This window comes from Lagopus muta, chromosome 1, assembly GCF_023343835.1.
Source record: "Lagopus muta isolate bLagMut1 chromosome 1, bLagMut1 primary, whole genome shotgun sequence".
Classification (NCBI taxonomy): Eukaryota; Metazoa; Chordata; class Aves; order Galliformes; family Phasianidae; genus Lagopus; species Lagopus muta.
Genome location: NC_064433.1, coordinates 160,369,747 through 160,391,463, shown reverse-complemented (window position 1 = coordinate 160,391,463; position 21,717 = coordinate 160,369,747). Strand labels below are relative to the sequence as shown.

At 38.7% G+C, this 21,717-nt stretch overlaps 1 protein-coding gene across 3 annotated transcripts in view; it reads left to right on the top strand.

The window, feature by feature from the left end:
* TDRD3 (tudor domain containing 3) overlaps window positions 1-21,717 on the top strand; it is a 99,707-nt gene that overhangs the window by 27,823 nt on the left and 50,167 nt on the right. For 2 of the 3 annotated variants that reach the window (XM_048932772.1, XM_048932762.1), the window contains exons 2-3: window positions 8,568-8,652; window positions 10,455-10,520. In XM_048932772.1, the coding sequence (XP_048788729.1) occupies window positions 8,568-8,652; window positions 10,455-10,520 (151 nt within the window). Of the gene's footprint in view, window positions 1-8,567; window positions 8,653-10,454; window positions 10,521-21,717 lie in introns of those variants that run through there. The other variant, XM_048932780.1, reaches the window with a different exon arrangement.

The window sequence follows — 21,717 nt, the reverse complement described above, 5'->3', positions numbered from 1 at the left end:
TGGCATTACAGTGAATTCAATGAATGTCTACTTTTTGCTTTCTGAAAGCATAAGCATAAATTCTGCAGCAGTGCAGCTGTTTGAGAGAGGATCCTGCGACCAGCCTCTTGCAGAGCTGTTTGATGAGTTGTACCAATTCCCAGGATTTCTGTTTCTTGCTCAGGGCTTTACAAGTGATCATTTTCTCTTCTGTTGGAAACTGAAATTAAAAAAAAAAAAAAGAGTTGGGTTTTCAAATTTTGCTTCCACAATTTGCCTAGAACATGGAATGTGAAATAGATTAGATTTAGGAAAGAGAAAATGTAGAATCTATGTCTTTAGATAACTGGTCTGGTGTTGCTTAGCTTTACATTTTGTTTAACCACAAACTTAAGTTCCTCTCTCACTTTTCCGCTGTAAAATATTTACTAACCTGATAAGATATTGTTCATAATATAGTTTTGAGCCCCTTCCTTGTCTTAAAAAAAAAAAGCATTCCTAGGAGTGGGCATTTCACGTGAGGAAACTTGCAAAAACTGTAATATAGCTTCAGACAGCACGCTGTTATAAATACTTGGTTAATGTAAGTATTAAAACGTGTTCTCTGCTGTGGAAGAACTTGGAAAAGAAGTGTGCTGAAAACCTGCTTTTCATACTTCATTTCTTGAATAGAGTAGTTTTAGGGAGGCTATAGATGAAAATGTGCCAGTAATTAAAAAGAGAGGAGTTACGCGTGGGCCTGGGGAGGTGTAAGCAGGAGTCAGGCTAGCCTAATAATAGCCTAATAATTCTGTTTGCATGTCAATCTTATTAGAGAATAATTCTGAAACTATCACTAGTTAGTAGAGATTTTTATAGAAGTAGTCCTCTTTGGAGATGACAGTAAAGATGACTAAAAGTGGTGGCATAAGTAACACAGACTTTGAAGCGCTTGACATTGCAGGCAGTGCTGGGGTGCTCTATCTCTGGTAACCCCCAGCAAGGGACCTATCACCAAATCCCATATTGGATATAAGGCAGCTTCTCTCCCCTCCCAAATTGTAGAAGGGGGGAAAAAAGGCTGTTCATCAGTGGCTGTTCCAGACTTTGCCCCTTTCTCACGTGGGTAGGGGCAAGGAGGTGAGTCTGTAGGAAGAGGTGGGAGCAGGGGTGGCTGAAAGAAAGGCTCAGTGGGTATCACTCCTGCAGTGAAATGACTTTTGTGGTGTCTGGTACTGTGTATATTTAAGACCACAACTTTGAAGTTATTGGTCTTTGTTTTTATTGAAAGTTTTAGGCAGGAGTAACCTAGGATGAAGCTACTGCGTTGGTTTTGCTTAAAGCACTTCAGGCTTTATTTCTTTTTTCCTCTTTTCCTAGACTCTGAGCTTTCTTTAGGTCATGGTTTCACTGGCAAAAGAGACGTAAATAGACTTTACTCTAGGATAATTAACTTGTGCTTGCTTCCCAAGAAGGGAGGGGGGAGGGAAGAAGAGGGGGGCAGAATAGGAGGAATCAGGGACTAACATCTTGCTTTTGGTAGATTTTTATATATATATATATATATATATATAAATATTTAATTTATATATATATTTAATATATATAATTTAATATATGTATATTCTATTTTTAAATTCTAAAAATACATTGGCTTTCTTAGATAGTGTTTTTATTGAAAGTCAAACGTTGCAGATACCTGAAGGGAGGTTAAGGCCTTGAAGTTTGTCAGCTAAAACTGTGAGAATTGGAGCTTGGGAATGCATTTTTCATGAGTGCCTTGCTGAAGTTTCAGCTTGACCTGGGTTAGAGACAGCACTTAGTGTTGTTATATGTCCAGGAGTGAAAAGTTAGGGAGCTAGGATACATTTAGCTGCCCAGGGAGCCCAGGTGCTGTACTGGCTATGCAGCAGTTCTATGAATGTCAGTAATGTTTTAAAAGTAGAACTGGTATCCATTCACCTAAACAGGAGCCTAATTGTAATCACATTTCTGTAATTGTTGGTGAGCTTTCTGGATGATGTAAACAAGTGGGATTCTGCTAGCTTTTTTAACAGTCTAGATTAAGTTCCTGTAATGCAGTTATATGTTTGATAGGACCATACTAGAAAGAACAGCTGTGGAAGGCGCTCTGACAGCATGTGAGGCATCGTCTAGGTCGGGCTTTATTTGATACTCTCATTAAGTACCTCAATGGTGAAGCATGAGGCTCTGGGCTTAAACACAACATAAAGCTCTGTAGGAATGCAGAGCTGTTAGTGAGCAGCATTAGGATTCAAGGTAAAATTAACAAACTAGAGAAGTGATGGGAGAACAAAATTATGCCTGGCTAGCAATGATCATCTGTGTAAGTACAGAGAGTAAGGCTTTGTGACTGCAAAAAGGAAAGGCACAGTCTCTTCCCCACAGATGTGGAGAAAACAAGGAGCAACAGGAGGCAATGCGGCAAGGCTAGACATGAGGAAAAAAGAAATCCCTGTAGTGAATGTCAGGATAGTAATAGTAAAATTGCCAAGAATACTACTGAAAACAACAGTGGAGGTTATTTGTCATTACTGAGAGACGTTTGCCTTGCAGATGAAGAAGTGTTCGGCACTAATTTTGTCAGGACTTAGGAATCCTTTTCATAACTCTGTGCTCTTCTTCACCTTCAAGTTCTGTTTTATTTTCTCCAGCAGTTTGCATAATACTACATCATCCTTTCAACGTCTGAGCTTTTTATTTTAAAACAGAGCAATGTCAGTTGCCTACCCAGCATTATGCAGGTTATAGGGCATGAAGAAGCCTTATTTTTAAACCTGATTTCCATGTTTAGCATAATAATGTTTTCAAATGTGTTTTGTGTTTTTTAAAAAACAGCTTTAATGATAGTGCCTCAATAAAATTTGTACTACTGCGGTATAATTCCTTTATACAACTGTAATTCGACAGAACGTTTTGAAACCCTATCAAAAGACTACACTACAAGTTTAAAATACGTAATGTGAAGATAAGGTTCTTCTTTTGTGGAGCAATACTGGCACCCACTGGTGGCTTCATACTATTGCATGAAGTTCCACTTGGTTAAAATTGTTCTCACCCTTCATAGCGTTACCATCAGAAATACGAATGCTCTCTACGTAGGTTACCGTTTGTGTGGCATGACTATATAAATCTGTTTTGTGATGGGTAAGAACATTTTGGTTTCTGCACACACGCATTGAAATTAGCCATGTTAAATTTGCTTTAAAACTCCAGAGCTGTTTCATACAAATTTTAAATACAAATTTTATTTAGTACGTTTATTAATTCTATTTTTCATTTTTTTTTTTTTTTCTCTAGGTTGCTCCTGTAATAGAGAATGAGATAGAGATGATAGGAGAAAGTTATTGAGGATAGGAAAAGGATTGAAGGTTGCTGACAGTTTTTGGTTGAATATAAACTGTTAATTGCAAATAGCAAAAACAGACTTTTCAAGAAAGCTACTGATAGAAAAAAATATCATTAGGAAAGTTGTTTACCGGGTGGATTTAATTTTAGAATGGAGCTTTTAATTTAAACATTGTAAAATTCCCACATACACACACACATTTGCTTGCACATGAAGTGCTTGATCCAGCAGTACAGTGCAGGCAAGCACAAATATGCATTTATCTTTGGTAGCAGGATTTCTTTAATGCTTCAGATGCTGGTGGTTATAGTGTGGCAGTAACAAATCTGTCTGATTAGGGCATGTCAGGTGTAATTTATTCCTGATAAGGTAAAGCAGAAGGTAAAATGACTAGGGGCATATTTGAGGCTGGTACTACAGAATTATAGCCCCCAACAATGGGAAATATCAAAGAGGAGAATGTGGGTGTCTGACTGTAGCGTTCAAACATGGACTGTTAGGTTGATGTCACAGTTGATATGAAGGAGCAGTGGGAAAACAGCTTTCAGTGTTACCACTCTAATATGTTTTGTTAGGAGGAATTGCCAAAATTCGTTTTTCTTAGGAGCTAACAGAGAACATTTTGACAGAAAAATTACAGATCTGGATTTATAAGTGAATGGTTAGCACAAAATGCTGATTTGTTACTAGTGACTTTCTCCTAATAATACTGCCATTGCAGTGTCTCATTCAGAAATGTAAGAACAGGTTCCTTGCATTTAAAAAGGAGTTGCTCTTCTGACAAAAGCCGTTGCTAAGAGGATTGTGCTGCTACATTTCTCAGATGAGCGAAGCTGGATGCGTAGGGGAGGAATAGATGAGACAAATATCCCTCGGATTCCAGCAAATATAATGTGGAAGAATTGCAGGAGAGAAGCATTTATTTTCCTTTCTCTTCTGGTCTACTCTCCCAAGAGAATGATCTGCTGATAAACATCTCAAACTTACGAGGCAGCTTGGAGCCCATTTGGTTGTAAACCGATTTTATTTCTTATTTTTTAATTTGTATTAATGTTCCAAGGCTGCAAAATCCCTGTGTGACTCATAGAGCATTACTTGGTATAATTCCTTTGAAATCGATACAGTTGTCTGATTACTTCAGTTTATAACCTCTGAGATTGTTCAACTCTAGTGAGTATTTTTTTTTTTTCCTTAGAAACCAAAAGTTCTTGCAATTAATGCTGTTACAGTTACCAGCTTTTAGAAATTCAGTGGCTTACATGCACACACACATGCAGTTTCCTCAAAAACAATATAGAATCATAGAATGGTTTAGATTTTAAGGAACCTTAAGCTCATTCAGTTCCAACCCTATGCTGTGGTAGAGTTGCCACCAACCAGCTCAGGCTGTCCAAGGCACCATCCAACCTGACTTTCAATGCTTCCAGGACGGAGCATTCACAGCCTCCCTGGGCAGCCTGTTCCAATGCCACACCACCCTCTAAATGAAAAAAATTCACCCTGACATCTAGTAGAGTAGTATTAGGATGTTTAAGCACATCGTGGATAAAGCCAAAAAACAAGCTCCCATTTGGAAGCTAGTTGCCTTCTTTGAAGTCTTTCACTTGCAGGATATATTGTTACTTGCATTACACGTTAAGAGAATAATTTGTTTCATTGCTGTCTGCATAAGATGCTGGTCAGCTGTTACATTGCCTTTTGCTTCTTAAAAGCTTTACTGAGATTGGTTTTTCTCACCCATTTATTTCTTTGTTTATCTACTTTCTCCTTAAGTAAATGTGCATAATTCTGCCTTGTTGGTTTACTGGAAATACAAATGGAAATTTACTGATTGTGACAGAACAGTGTTCCTGTGCTGGATTATTCCATGTGTCCCCCCCTCCCTCCCTGTTCAAAGAAGAGAGAGAAGCTTGGGATGGAGGTGTGCAGAACAAAATCTATCCAGGGTACTGAATCTGTACAGTGCTGCCAGGTATGTCTGGGGGATTCTGAGTTCATGAGCAGGTTCCAGCAGGGTAATCTAGTTCATGGACAGCTTAAGAGTTCTTCCCACCCCTTGGTGGTAGGAATCATGTTGGATTAGTGTAATGGGATCGCTTTGTAGTTCACCTTTCATTATCTAGGGTTATAGTAGGTCATGGTATCTTGCAAAATGTGCAGAACAGCTAATGTAGGTGCTGTGAGGCACTTGAATGACTGTAATGCAGGTGCTGAGCTCCAGGGCTCCTTGTGAGGAGGTTTTCTCTGATTTTGGTTTTGGTTCAGGGTCAGATTTTCTTTCTTTATGTAATACAGGGGGAAAAAAGAATGAAGTGGTCTTTTGCTGTGTGCTGTACGTTCAGCACATCGCATACCCTTATTAAGAACAGAAAGGGACTTTCAGTTTAGGAAAGGAATTCCAGACTTTTTGCCAGCTAAAGAGCTAATTTGGCCTATCATAACTCCCATTTCATACTTGAAAAATGTTTTCTCTGTACAAATGCTTTTATTTTAGAAGAAATTTCTTAGAATTACTGGCTTTCTTTTTCTTTTTTTCATAAATAGATTGTGGACCTGTAGCAGGAAATGTTCATAACTAAAACTTAGATAGTTATTACAGGAGGCAGTATAGACAATAAGGAGAACAAATTCACTTATTTTAAGGAACTTTCTGCAGAGTTTTGAAGGAAATCTCTGTATTTATTAGGAGTACTACTTGTATGAAGCATCAAGAGGGTTAGATGGTTAAAACATCGAGTTAGCTTGACATGCACTCTCATTCCAGGCTTCTGTCTGGGCAGAAGAAATGTGTGTTTCAGTTCATTCTGGGTGTAGAACCTTTTCTAATCACAATTCTTCACTGAGCCGCTGACCATTTCTGATGATTGCTTCACTTACATGTCTTGTTACACAGAAGCACCACAAAAGCTCTGTTTTGTTTTGTTTGGGTGTTTTTTGTTTTTGTTTTTGTTTTAATTTATTTTAATTTGAAGGCTACTTTAAAAACGGCTAATCATGTTTTTGCTGAAAAGCTGTAGCTGTAGTGTTTGCTTAAATCAAGCCAGCAGGTGTCCGCAAATGGCATTTCATTATTGTCCCCCCTTAACATAGATGGAAATATCAGTCTGGTGAGCAATGTTTTTCTTAAGTGCTGTTGCTGAAATTAATTGACTTATTAATATAAGTCAGAAAAGAAAAACCTTTTTCAACGTGCATATGTGTACTTATCATTTCTGTCTCAAACCCTCTGATGAAGTATTCAGAGGGTGGTGAGGCACTGGAACAGGTTGCCCAAGGAGGTTGTGGACACCCCACCCTGGAGGCATTCAAGGCCAGGCTGGATGTGGCTCTGGGCAGCCTGATCTGGTGGCTGGTGAGCCTGCACATAGCAGGGGGTTGAAACCAGATGATCATTGTGGTTCTTTTCAACCCAGGCCTTTCTGTGATTCTGTGAAGTAGTGAGACAAACAAAACTATGAAATTTTATCAGCTGAGTTTCAGCCTTCACTTTTCAGCAAGAAATGGAAACATGACTCAGCAGTGAGTTTTTATGGTAGCAGAAGTAATCGATTTTATCCAATCTAGGGAAAATTTAATTCTGGATCAGATTGTTGTTTACTCACTCTCTAAAAATATTTTTTTTCCTGCTGATAAATGTTAGTGCTTGCATCTCAGTACTACACTGTGTAGCTCATAATGGAATTGCAGTTATGCTAGTTTCAGCAGAACTGAAGAATTAGTTAATTTGCACAAGAGGAGGAATGTTTCCACAACTTGTCTGAAATTCAGCTTGTGGGGTTTGTATTCCACCCATTTCTGATACAACTGACTCTCAGCTTTGTACTAAAGATTACAGAAGGTAGACTTGCAGATTTTATTACATTTCTCTTTATGGAAACCTTACTGGTGTAATTAAACCACAGCAAAGCCCCAGGTGTGTAGTGCTGCCTATAGGATATACCTGTTCTTGTTTCCTCTCGTAGGGAGGGGGAATTCTGTTCTACTTAACATTCTGATTCCAGCTAATGAGTCAGAGAATTCCAGGTGGGAATTACCTCTTGAATCTTCACAGGTGGTGATACCCAAGCTCAGAGGCACTCAACTGAGAAATCCACATTTCTGTGTGGACTAACAAATCCTGCCACCTTATTCTCTAGTGTGTATGCTCTGTGTCAAAAAATAGGATTGTTTCTTTCACATTATAAATGCTTTTTTTTTTTTCTTTTTTTTTTTTTCCTGAGTTCTGATCCCTCAGGATTTGCTATATGTCAGCATCTGACTTGAACAGCTACACTGCTATCAAGTGTCTGGGTTAGAGCACAACTGGGATCATTAATTAGTCTGGCAACACTGTCAGAGCAACGTTCATGTTAGCTGAGATAGACTTAAGGTGTATTGAGTCTGCTTTCCTTCAAATCTTTGTATGACTTTATTTTACACTTGGGAATTATTTTCTTCAAATATTTCTTTAAGTGCTCTGGAATACTTAAACTTTAATAATCTTTTTTTTTTTTTTTAATGCTTATTTATTTTTTGAGGAATAGTGGTTTCTTGTTAGATAATTAGTACAGGATGTATGTTCTGTGTTTCAGATTCAGTATCTGGCAATTATCAGAGTAATGATTACTGTTGATATTTTTAAAGAAAAGGCAGAACTGTGCAGATAAAGCAGATTGCCATCTATGTGGGAATGAAAACTGAGGCTTGGAGTGAGAAATAGGAGGCAAATTGAGTAACAAATGTCACGGTCTCTAACTACTCAAGTAAAAATTACATTCTCCCTAAGTGTTTTTGAACATGAGAATGCATCAGCCATTCTAAATTGATTATGCACGTTGTTTCAATGGATTATCATTTTTAATTGTCAGGTGAACGAATTTATTGCATGCTTACAGAATTTTGGCAGGAAGGTGGTGATCTGGACTGCCACTGTGAAGATCTTAAATGTTGTTTCCAAAGATGTTCCATTTCTGAAGTTGTTCACCACATTTGACGTGGGACATGTGGTGATACAAATCCACTTTTACAAGTTATTTTGTAGCTTAGGCAAGCAGGAAGAAAGTTTGTGGGATGACAACATAGTATTACTCCTCCTTAAAGTGTTTGAGTGCATCTTACCGCTCTTTAGATGTGGTTGTGTTTTGTTTTGTTTTGTTTTTCCTATCTTATGCAAACTAAAAATTACAGAGTGGATATTCACCTATTACATACAGCATATGATATTCTAATATGTTTATGGTTTTGTTTTTTTCTTCAACAGGTATCTTTCAGATGAAGGAATCGAAACTTGCATAAATTCATCCGAAAAAGTCAATACGAATGACATTATCCTAGTTGCACTTAATGTAAGTTATGATTGTGAACTTTTTTTCTAACATCACACTGAAAACAGCGTATCTAATGGCGCAGGTGGTCGTCTATGATTCTAATTAAAAACATTGTTGTCTATATGATTTACATAAAGGACAAAGCACCTTCCTCCTTCCCAGAATGTTTGAATTATTTCTGAATTCATTTGGAAATGACAGCTATTCCAACCTGAAGCCTAGTGGGGAGAAAAATGAATATAATTTACAGTTAGATATTTCTGTGTTTAGGAAATGTAAATCTGAAGTTGAAGTATAAGCAATACTTATAATGAAATCAGAAGTGCTGTGTATGGATGTGAGTATGAAATTACAGTGCAAAATATGAGCTTGCTAGGATGAGTAAAACATCCTTACTTAAATTGACTTCTGGGTATGCTATTCTTCTACCTCATCTGGAGTACTGCATCCAGTTCTGGGCTCCCCAGTACAAAAAAGACAGGGATCTCTTGGAAAGAGTCCAGCGGAGGGCCACGAAGATGGTGAAGGGCCTGGAGCATCTCTCCTATGAGGAAAGGCTGAGTGAACTGGGTCTGTTCAGCCTTGAGAAAAGGAGACTGAGAGGGGACCTGATCCAGGTCTATAAATATCTAAGGTGTGGGGGGCAGAATGGCGAGGCCGGACTCTTTTCAGTGGTGAGTGGAGACAGGACAAGGGGAAACGGCTGGAAACTGCAGCATAGGAAGTTCCGCACAAATGTGCGCAAGAACTTCTTTACAGTGAGGGTGACGGAGCACTGGAACAGGCTGCCCAGGGAGGTGGTGGAGTCTCCTTCTCTGGAGATGTTCAAGACCTGCCTGGATGCCTACCTGTGTGACCTGGTGTAGGGAACCTGCTTTGGCAGGGGGGTTGGACTCGATCTCTGGAGGTCCCTTCCAACCCCTACAATTCTGTGATTCTGTGATTCTTTAAAGCCTGTTCAAGCAAACACTGAGTTTCCTACAATGCGTACTTAGTTATATAACTACAAGCAGTTGCTTGAATTACTGTAGATATGTTAATTTAGTAATTATTTCTGCCTACAAGGAAATAAACAAGTACATGTGTTGCATTTCCAGCTTGTCTGATAGATAATCAAGATAAACCAGAAACATTATGCAAGTACCCAAAGCCAATCTTAGTGGGTTATCAATACTTTTGTCATTAAATCAGTAGCTGTTTAAATGTTGTTTAAAGTAGAAATAGCGTTGTGTTTTGGAATGCAGGATAAAAGTGAGTTTAGATTGCACTTCCTAAAAATTCATACCTCTCATTGGCAGTTATAAGTCAAAAGAAACCTACTGATGTTTTGTGAATTGCTTGAATAGGAATGAAATAAATGTGGACATGCCTTCAGTTCTTCAAATGCTTTTATTTTGTATAAGATCTTGCAAAGGGTTTGTAAAAGTTCTACCTCCTTCCTTGTTGCTGTGGTTGCAAAGCATCTTTCGGGAGACTTGTCAAATTCTGTATGAATACGGATTATTGCAGGGACAGTTCAAAGGAGTTTGCGTGCTGTTCAGAGGTAAATAACAGGAAAGTGACAGATCAGTTTCCTTGGTAGGCTCAGATTGAAAACTAAATGTACTTTCTTATTACTCTGTGGCTATATTGTGCAAAAGTAAGTAATTTGAACATTTATTTTCTTTTTTACAATATTTGCTCTGAACATCTGTAGAGTATCCTAATTGTTGGGAAAATAGAAGAAATGCCCCTCTTTTTCTTGTTTTATGATTTGTGACTTTTTTTTTTAAACAGGATATTTTAGATTTATATTCTGTTGTCTTCTCTATTAATTTCAGACAGATTTAAGAACGATTGGCAAGAAATTCCTCCCCAGTGACATCAATGGTGGAAAGGTGGAAAAGGTAGGTGATGTTAACTTCACTTCTCTTGATGTGATTTCTTTGTGATGACAGTTATCTATGTTGCATTAGTCTCTTTTTGGCTTCATTTGAACATGAAATAATGCCAATATTTGAGGATAAATATGTTAACATATTAGTTTGCCCACTAGACTATATAAAGAGAGGAGTCATCTTTAGTTCTAAATTTTGAAGTGCTTAAACAAATGTGACTAATCGTAGCAGCTTCCTTTATCACTCAGAAACATTTAACCTGTTCGATCTTGAGTTAGTATCGGAAGTGACCTGTTCCTTTATTTTACTTATTCACTCCTGTGAGAACAACTAAGTATGTTAGGCATAAAGCCAAGTAGTTGTGTGATTATGATACATAATGATATATGTTGATACTGCCCTGAATTATCCACTGATATACGTGATTAAGCCTGTAAACTTTGTTGTTGTGTATCCAATAATTTGTATGGATAATCCATGCCAGATGATACACTGCTTTATAATCTACATAATATTTTTGTTTTCTAAACTTTCCATGTTCCAGACTTTTTTACTTGTATTGTGTGTTTAGGTAATTCTTAAGTTTTGACCTCATTGGTGTCCTCTTCCCGTGTTCTTCCTAACATTGAGTTAACAGATAGGATAAATCAAGGAATTTTATTTCAAAGGTAGTGGTAATTCTCTGTTCAAGTAATTATTCCTATCTTCCAAATATTTATGGCCTATATTGATGATGTGAAATTTTTTGAGAAACAGATTTCATTACTGTTGAGATTGAGTATAGCAGTAAATCAAAGCAGAATTATTTTAAGAAAACGAGCTTGATGACTGAGACTGTTAAGATCTGTCCAGATGTATTTTTTCTGATGATACTGTTGTCTGAGCAGAGTAGTGACTGATTTAACTCTAGCTTCTGTAACAATAATGAGAGAGCATCATTGTCAGCTATGGAAAAACTCAATTGCAAGATACCATATAGCGGAATAGATGATAGTTCAGTCAGACAGCAGTCTGTGCATGAAACTCATTATATAAGTAACTTACTAGGAAAAGTTTTATTAATTATATTATTTCTTACTGCTTGGACTGTATGTTTTTGCATTGTTTACTTATCAGTTGCTTGAGTTTTACTGAATTTTGCATGTTAGGTCATTTAATATGGAGTAATTCTAAATGCATTTACTTAAGTACTTCAAAAAGGCCAAATGCAAGTTCCTGCACCTGGGCTGGAGCGATTCCAAGCACAAATGCAGACTGGGCAGAGAACAGATAGTGAGCAACCCTGAGGATAAGGATTTGTGGTTGTTAGTAGATGAAAAACTCAACGTGAGACAGCAGTGTGCATTGGCAGCCCAGAGGGCAAAGTATATCCTGTTGCAGTCTGAAGAAGCATGGCCAACAGGTTGAGGGGGGTGATTCTCCCCCTCTGTTCCACTCATGAGACCCATACTTACAGTACTGTTTTCAGTACTGAGGCCTCTAGCACAAGAAGGCCATGGAGCTGTTGAAATCCAGAGGAGGGATCAAGAGGATGGTAAGATTGACAGAGCCCCTCTCCTATAGAGGCAGGCTGGGGGAGTTGGAGCTGTTCAGCCTGGAGAAAAGAGAAGGTTCCAGGAAGACTTGATAGTGTACTTCCAGTACCAAAATGGATACACAAGACTGCTGGGGAGGTTCTCTTTCTCCAACAAGTGTAATGATATGGCAAGGAGGGGACAGTTTTAAATTAAAAGATGACAGATTTAGATTAGATATTAGTTGGAAATTTCTAACTTTAGAGGCATGGGAATAGGCTGCCCAGTGAAGTTGTGGATGCCTTATCCTTGGAGATGTTCAAAGTCAGGTTGGATGTGGTCCTGGGTAGCTGATCTAGTGGATGTCAACACTGTCCATAGATGGGAAGTTAGAACTAGAATCATAGAATCACAAATTTGGAAAGGACCTACAAGATCATCATCCAACCATCCTCCCATTACCATTGCTACCACAAGCTACTAAACCATATCTCACAGCTCCTTATCTAGATACCTCTTGAACACTGCCAGGGATGGTGATTCCACTGCCTCCCTGGGCAGGCCATTCCAGTGCCTCACCACTCTCTGGGAGAAATAGTTCTTCCTTATGTCTAATCTAAACCTCCTCTAGTATGACTTGCGGCCATTTCCTTGGGTGCTGTTGCCCAGGAGAAGAGTCCAAACCCCACCTCATCAGAACCTCCCTTCAGAAAGTTGTAGAGTGCAATGAGGTCTCCCCCGAGCCTCCTCTTCTTCAGACTGAACAATCCCAGCTCCCTCAGCTGCTCCTCAAAAGATTTGTGCTCCAAGACCCCTCACAAGTTTTGTTGCACTTCTCTGGACACATTCCAGGGCCTCAGTGTCTTTTTTGTAGTGAGGGGCCCCAAACCAAATACAGTACTCAGGGTACGGCCTCACCAATGCTGAGTACAGGTGGATGATCACCTCCCTGCTCCTGCTGGCCACACTGTTTCTAACGCAGGTCTGGATGCCGTTGGCCCTCTTGGCCACCTGGGCACACTGCTGGCTCATGTTCAGCCGAGCATCAACCAACACCCCCAGGTCCCTTTCGCTTCACAGTCATCCAGCCACTCAGCACCAAGCCTCTAGTGCTGCATGGCGTTATTGTGGCCAAAGGACGTGGCACTTGGCCTTGTTGAACCTCATCCCATTCACCTCAGCCCAGCGATCCGGCTTATCTATATCCCTCTGAAGGGCCTCCTTACCCTCAGGCCTATTGACACCACCTCCCAGCTTGGTGTCATCCGCAAACTTACTGAGGGTACACTCAATCCCCTCATCTAGGTCATCAATAGAGATATTAAACAAGACGGTCCCCAGTACTGACCCCCGGGAGACACCACTTGTAACGGATCACCAGCTGGACTGAACTCCATTAACCACTACCCGTTGGGCACAGCCCTCTAAGCCAGTTCCTTACCCAAAGAAGGGTATGACCTGTCCAGGCCATGGGCAGCCAGTTTCCCCAGCAGAATACTGTGAGAGACCGTGTCAAATGCTTTGCTGAAGTCTGGGTAGACTACATCAACTGCCTTTCTCTTGTCTACCAGTCTGGTCACCCAGTCATAGAAGGAGATGAGCTTGGTCAAGCGTGACCTGCCTTTCACAAAGCTGTGCTGACTGGGCCTGATCCCCTGGACACCACACATGTCGTGTGATCTCTCCCAAAGTGATTTGCTCCATAACTTTCGCTGGTACTGAAGTCAGGCTGACAGGCTTGTAGTTCCCCGGATCCTCCTTACAGCCCTGCTTGTAGATGGGAGTCACATTGGCAAGCCTCCAGTCCTCTGGGACCTCTCCACTTAACCAGGAGAGCTGGTGGATAGCAGAGAGAGGCTCAGCAGTCACCACAACCAGCTCCCTCAGCACCCTAGCATAAAGCCGTCCAGTCCCATGGACTTGTGATGGTCCAGATGGAGGAGTGGTTCTCTAACCATTTCCACCTGATTCACCGAGGGTGTATTCTGCATAGCAGAACTAGATGATCTCTAAGGTCCTTTACAACCCAAGCCATTCAGTGATGAATGTAATTCTCAAAATATTTATGTTGGGTGTGTGATAATGCTTACCTCGTTTTGTTTTGCTTCTGAAGTATGGTTGCAGTTCAAAGTAAGTTAATAATAGTGGTGTTGCTTTTATTTTTTTTTTAGGGGTTTATTTCAGTCCTACGGAGTCTCTTTAGACATACTAGTTCAGTTTTCATTCATCAATTGAGAATGTATGTAGTAACTTGCTCATTTCCTTCAGAGAAAATGTTTTCTGTACTTCCATTGTTAACATTATTCAAGTGGACGTTTGACAGTGTAACTGTCATTTATTTACTCAGAACTGACTATATATTGGAATCTACTTAGTCTTCAAAATGTTTATTGTTTCTCAGCTGAAACTAAGGAGGTTACTGGTTTTGCTGCTTGTCTCCACAAATACAAAAAAAAAGGATTGTGCATGAAAGCTGTAGTTGTTAGTGCTTTGAGACAACAGTCAACCCTTCTCAGGAAAAATCTTCTGTGTGTTTACATGCAAAAGTATTGTTAGAGTTTGTAGAATTGTACACTGAGGAAATGAGCTATGACCTAGTGAAAATATGGAAACTAGATTCTACTGTAATTTCTGAGGATCTCTTGAAAGTGCTGCTCTCCTTCAATATGCATTTTGCAGTGGGTTGCTGTGGATTCTCTTGAGTATCTTCAGTTTTGTTATTCTGAAAATTGTAACGGTTTATATGCAACACTGACAATTTTCAATAAGCTTATGGAACAACTTGCTTTAAACAGTCCACTGGCTTCTTTTTGGTGTACTTTGTGTTTCAGTGTGGTCACCTTCACTGTTCCATTTTTCATATAGTACTAAACTAATCTGATTTTATCAAGATGGGTTTGTACAGTTTCATGGATTTTGAGTATATCTGGCTTGACAGTTAACCAGTTGTTCATAAAACATAATAGAAGTATGAATCAAATCAGAACATGAAAAAGTACATTAGAACTTACAAAGGTGGTTAAAGTTCTAAATTGTTGTCATTTTTATTTCTTGTAAATATTAGGAAATTGGGAACCTGAATTCAAGCTGTAGTCTTATTTATTGCTGTTCTATTGAAAACAGATTTTTTTCCCCTGTAATAAAAACATCAGTTATGCTAAAGTCTTTTTTTAATTATTATTTTGGAGAAATGTGAAAACAAGCTCCAAGAAACCAGTGCCATTCAATTGATTACTAATAGGGAAAAAAAAACAACAAAACGCTTTATAATAGTTTGTGTATTTACTTCAGTGTAGCTGTTCAAGATAGGAAATGCATGTGGTGCCTTGTAGTAATTGGGCCAGTCAAAACAGTTTTGAAGTTCACTTACTTTCGTATATTGTCCAGAGCTCTAGATGTTGGATGCTGCATGGATAAATGGTCTGTTCGCCTAATGGTACTCCTTTAGAATTCAAGTGTTAGAATGGACTTTTTCCATTTGCGGTTTTGACTGAAAAATAATTCTGAGTGTTGCAGAAATGGAAAATACTGGAAATGAAGGTTTTTTTATTATTATTATTTTTATTTTTTAACCTTTGTTTTGTGGTGCTTCAAGTCAGAAAAGGTATAAAGCAAGTCACTGCATTTAGATGACAGGATTAATGTGTTATTGTTGCCAAACACACTGGAAATTATGACTTTTACTTAGATTGTTGGGGAAACTGTGCTTGGAAACGTTGATTTTTTTTGAAACACTGTGTTTTAGAAGATGAGTATAAGAAACAACATGATTTCTGTTAACTTGAGCTAGAGGATAGGCAAGTAATTTGTGAATCAACAGGCTTGTAGTTTATGGTTGTCCAATGTATGTTCAGAACTAAAGGTGTCCCATTATAAGGGAAATGTGTGATAATAATAAATATAATAAGGGTGATTATCTGCTTTTGTTCCTAACTCGATATTTTTCCTCCATTCTCAATATGTATATAATCTGACATCTGTGGCATGATAAGAAAGTGTACATGAAAGTTGTGATTACTGTATTTAAATTCAGTGCAGCCAAATGAAGTTTGAAGTTATGCATCCTGAATTCTGAAACCTGGCCTGTGAAACCACAGGTTTGATAGCAAATAGTTGGTCGTTGGATTATTTTGAAAGATGTCTTAGTTAAAACAAAACAACATTAAAAAAGAGGAAAATAAACAATAAAAGAAAGCTGCTTCATTAAGGAATAGGATTTATCTGCTGCTTTGTTTTTGATAAGTTGATTAAATGTCTAATTCAGGAGTTAGGTGTTTTCTTGAGGTGGGAAATCAGAAAATGCTTAATGCAGTTAATCCAAAGAAATTCTGTGCAATGATAGGTGAACAAGGGATGACTACTAGACTTCTGAGGCAAATCAAAGAACTTGTATACAAGAACATGATTAAAAAGTGGTGTTGAATGTAATAACAGATAACTGGTAGGGCTAGGAGGATTAGTAGTCTTTCAAGTTTTGGAACTGCTATTGTGTCTTATTTCTAATATTGCTAAAATATGTAAGTAAAATTTGAGTTGTACCAAATTAAGGCGTTATTTCCCATACAAAATTAGCTTGGTAAGTAGTACAGAAAGAATTAGGTGATCTTAAAAATGTACATGGATAAAACATGAAGTTGCGTATTTGGGACTGATAGCCCTGCTGTAGACTTGGAACTCTTTCGCTTCAGGAGGGGTGCAGAGAAGAGAAATTTTGTTATAGAAGTTGTTCCATTTAAATAATGTGATGTTGCCTGTGAAAAGGAAAATGGAATTGAGATGTATTCTGAGACATTGCTGAGGGTGTTGTAAGTATTGATTGTGTATTTCTGTTAAATAAAATCTGGTTAAAAACTGAGGACACGTACTTGATAAGTACCAGAGCAATAGTGTCCTCTGTCTTTTCCCTCTAGCACTTTTTAAGATTTTTTTAAGAAGTCCATTGATAGAGATAGAGGACTAGGTAACAGGATTGAATGCTATAGGAGTCCACTTCAAACTTGTAAATAGGAAGTTTGCTTGATTCAAGATACTTCTGTATCCCAGTTCTTCAGGTAATTGAGCGAGATCAGTGCTTATGTACATGGCTTTCAATTTCAGTAATAAAGAATGAAAATAAAAACAGTAGGAAAGAGCTTTTTTTATTTTATTTTATTTTATTTTATTTTTTCCATTGCTGATTCATAACAACAGTGGCAAGTATTTTTGAGAAGCTGCAGAAAAGGAGAAAGACAAAAAAAAATATGTTGCCTCAGTCCCAGTGTTGTGAGCATCAGTCCCAGTATTGACCCCCTGAGGGTTACACTTGTCACCAATCTCCATCTGGGCATTGAGCCATTGATCACCATGCTCTGGGTCCAATCTTGCAACCAGTTCCTCATTCACTGAACAGTCCACCAACCGAATTCATATCATTCCAATTTGGAGAGAAGGATGTTATGGGGAACCATGTCAGAAGCCCTACTGGAATCCAGATAGATGACATTAGTGGCTCTTCCCTTGACTTCAGTCGCAGTTACGCTATCATAAAAAGCAAGAAGGTTGGTCAGGCAGGATTTGCCCTTGGTGAATACATGCATATGCATATATCTTGTAACATCTCCCTCTCCTCCATATGTCTTAACATAGCTTCTGGGAGGATCTGCTCCATGACCTTCCCCAGTGCAGAGGTGAGCCTCACACAGCATCGAGTCACAGGAAATCTTTGGTTGGAAGGGACCTCAAAGATCATCTACTTCCAAAGCACTTGCAGGCTGAGTCACCAACTAGTAGGTCAAGCACTGGATCTTGAACAGCTCCAAAAATGAGGCATCCACAGCCTTTGGGCAGCCTGTTCCAGCACCTTGCTCATTCCTCAGATCATTCTTTCTACCCTTCCTAACAATGGGTGCTACACTGTATTTTTCCAGTCACCAGGTACTTTACCTGACTGACATGACTTTTCAAATATAACTTGAGAGAAGCTTGGTGATTACACCAGCCATTTTCCTCAGGACTCTGGGATGCATCTCATCAATTCATATAACTGTGGATTCCTCAGGTGAATTCCAACCTGATCTTCATTTACAATGCAAGGAACCAGTGCTCCCCCAGTTCCTGCCTTCCAACCCATCCACTTGAAAGGTGTGTGAAAAGTAGTTGCCAGTGAAGACTGAGGCAAAAAAGTTAAGTACCTCAGTTTTCTCCTGTTTATTGTTACCAGCCTGCCCATATTTCTTATGAGTGAGGCTGTACCCTCTTGGACTTTCCTTCTCTGAGTAATGTACCCATAAAAGCCTCTCTTGTCCTTATTTGCATCCATTGCTAAGTTCAGTTCTAGCTGGGCCTTCTCCTTCCTGACCTCATTCTTACACAGCCTAGCAGTATCCCTATACTCTTCACAGGGTCTCTGCTTCCACTGCCTGTGTATTTTCTTATTCTTCTTCGGTTTGACCAGCAGTTCCCCATTCAGCTATGCTGGTCTTTTGCCTTTCTTTCCTGACTTCCTACATCTGGGGATGGAGATCTCTTGTACTCTGAGGAAAGCTTCCTTAAAGATCTGCCAGCTCTGCTCTGTTCCCTCGTCATTGAGGACAGATTTCCAAGGGATTTTGTTGCTATGCTGTCTTCCTAAAGAGCTGGAAGTTGGCTTTCCTAAATTTGGGCATTCTGATTTAACTCTTATCTTTCAGGAATGTGAACTCCACATTACATGATCACTATAGCCCAGGCAGCCTCCCATTGTGATGCTACCAATCAGTTCATTTGTGTTGGTGAGCAACAGGTCCAGCATTGTATTCCCCCCCCTGGTGAGGCTGCCTGTTGGCTCAAGAAGTTACCCTCAAAGCATTTCAGGAGCCTTCTGGATAACCTACAGCTCACCGTGATGCTTTTCCAGCAGATGTCAGGGGGTGAAGATGAGATCATTCATTTGAGATGCCTCCTGCTGCTGGAGGAAAAAGGCTTCCTCAACGGAGATTATGCTTTATCAGGTGGCCTGTAGTAGACAGCAACCACAGGGCTTCTTTTGTTGCCTTGTTCACTAACCCTCACCCCATAGTCTTTCGACTTCTCATGGCCATTCTTCAGGGACAACTATACACACTCTGTTCCTTCCTCAATGTAGAGGGCAATGCCTTCTTCCCTCCTTGCTTACCTGTCCCTTCTGAGCAGCTTGTAGTTGTTGATTGCTGCACTCCAGTCATGCAAATCATCCTACCAGGTTTTAGTAATGGCAACTGTGTCATGTCCTTCTAGTACAGTGGTGGCTTGATTGGGATAAGAACGACTTGTTTATATAATTTGTTGGTAGGAAGTAGCCATTTGTGGTTCAGAAACGCTTCAGAAAGGAGCAAAAATTACGTGCAATAGTTGTTCCTCTGATCCAAAACTTCTATCAGCATTATGTATCTGTATCTAAACAATGTGCAATCTATTTTCCATCTGGAAAGTAAATTTTTTTTGTAGTATAAATGCAAGAGGCAAATATTTTTAGAAAATATATGGATACTCGACCATCATAGGTGATTGTCATTAATATATGAAAATATTTTACCACTCATTTACATCTGTTCTGTATGGCTTTAAAAAAAAATCTATATTACCAGCACTAACCACAAGATGGCCATATTTGCATGGGATTTTGAAAAGCTGAACATTCATTTCCATCTAAGTGACTGTATACCATGAATGTTTGTGAAGTATTAAGTGGAATAAAGATGCAAGGGGGCCTCATGAAAAGTTAGAACATGTAATCTAGCAATGATGCTATATTTACTTCATTTTCTTTTGAGGATATGTGTTCCATTACAATTTAAGCATTAATTCTTCAGGCATTCAGAAAGAAAGCATTTCTCTGATCAGTGAAATCCTGAGCACTGATAAGTTGATATTAAGTAGTTAAAACATAATGTGCCACCTATTCTAATTATTCTTTGGAGTTGCTCATATGCTTCCCAGTTTCTGTCAGTACATCGGTATAACTAACAGTGCTTAGTTGCCTTCTGCTCTCTCTTTGTGGATGTCTGTTGTTTTCCTGCAGCCTTTTTTACTGTAAGGTATGATTGGATTTGTTATTTCAGCTACAACTGATCTCCATTAAGTTCCAGTCTGGAGATGCTTGCATTTACTGCCCAATGCTATATCAGATGTCCTGCTATTTGAAGCTCTGTATGTAAAAAGTATTCTACATATTCCTTTCCATGATTTTTTTTTTTTTTTTCAATGGGAATGATTTTGACAAGGCTTACTTCTGTGAATGCATGTGGTAATGTTAATGGATCAGAATAATGGTCATTGCAGAGCTGTTTGTCAGCTTTAGGTAAACTCTTGTCCTCAAACTCTCCTAATGCCTGTTTCAAGAGCTTTAAAGAGTCAAGTTTCCACTCGTATTCTTTAGGAGAAAATATATAGTGCCATCTGTAATTGGTTAAACCTTTCTAAAAGGTTGAGTTTTTGTTTTCAGATCATGTTGAGTGTGTCAAAGCAATGCCACTAGGAAAGCAGTGTCTTGAAAACACTAGAATACTATCTAGTGGCCATATTGTTATAAATCATTAGGTAGTTATTAGACACTGTTTTAAATACTACCCCTATAACATCAGGATGAGAATGGACTGATTTATTAAAATATTATTTTCTGCTACAATCACAATACTTTGGCAACTCTATGTGCTACTGGATGTTGTTGTACTTATCTTGATCTGGGACATCTCTTTTTTCTAAGGGATCAAGCTATTAATTCCATGCTATTTATGTGCATTAATACTTTAACTGGCCCTGTGGCCAGTGTAAGGATTTTTCAGACAACTGCTATTAAATATACTTACTTTAAGGATTTGCTGGAAACTTTATTGGTTTGTTTTACATAATGTTTCCAGCTACTGATGAAGTAGCCCCCTCCAGTCTGTGTAGATTTTTTGTTTTTTTTTTTCCCCCCCTGAATATTATCTGTGGTCCTTGCGCTTAGTCATGCTGAAGAAACTTCTCAACTAACTGTATGTGAGTGAAAAGTCTTTCTGGACTCAATTCAATTACCACACTAGAGTACATTTTATCCCTGTAGATATTTGCTTACTCTGTTTATTTGTTTGTTTTTTTTGGTTTTTTTTTTTTGGTATAAGAGTCATGTGCGTTCTTGAATTAACACTGCTGGGTTTTATGGATAAATAGGAAGGAGTGGTATGTGCTGATGTTTCATACCATGTGTCTATGGAATATAAGCTGAGGAAATCTAAGCTTTGTCTAATCATGGTTTGCTTGATAAACGTCTCTCTAAATAAATAAATACACAACGATGAAGGTGTTGCAAGGTGGTCTAAAGTTTACTTCTGAGTGTGATTTTGACGAATATTTTGCTTAATAGAATTAAAAAAAAGAAAGCCATTACTGAGGTTAGTCAGTAGCATCACTGAGAAGGGTAATGCACTGAAATAGGGAAGCTGATATGCTGTAAAGAAAGGAACCCAAAATAAAAGAAACTACCACCAAGAAATGGGATCCTGTCATTTTTGCACATTCTGGATTACTGGTATTTGATTTTAATACAGTCTGTTGTAGAAAACAGTAGCTTACTCTTGAAATTCATTATCATGTCTGTTAATGTGCATGCCTAATTTTTGCAATTCAATTTCAAATAGAATTAATTAAACCTAAACTTCCAGGTGTTTCTTTGTCTCTTTCTCCTGTTTCAAGTTTGTGTTCTATTTTACCTAATA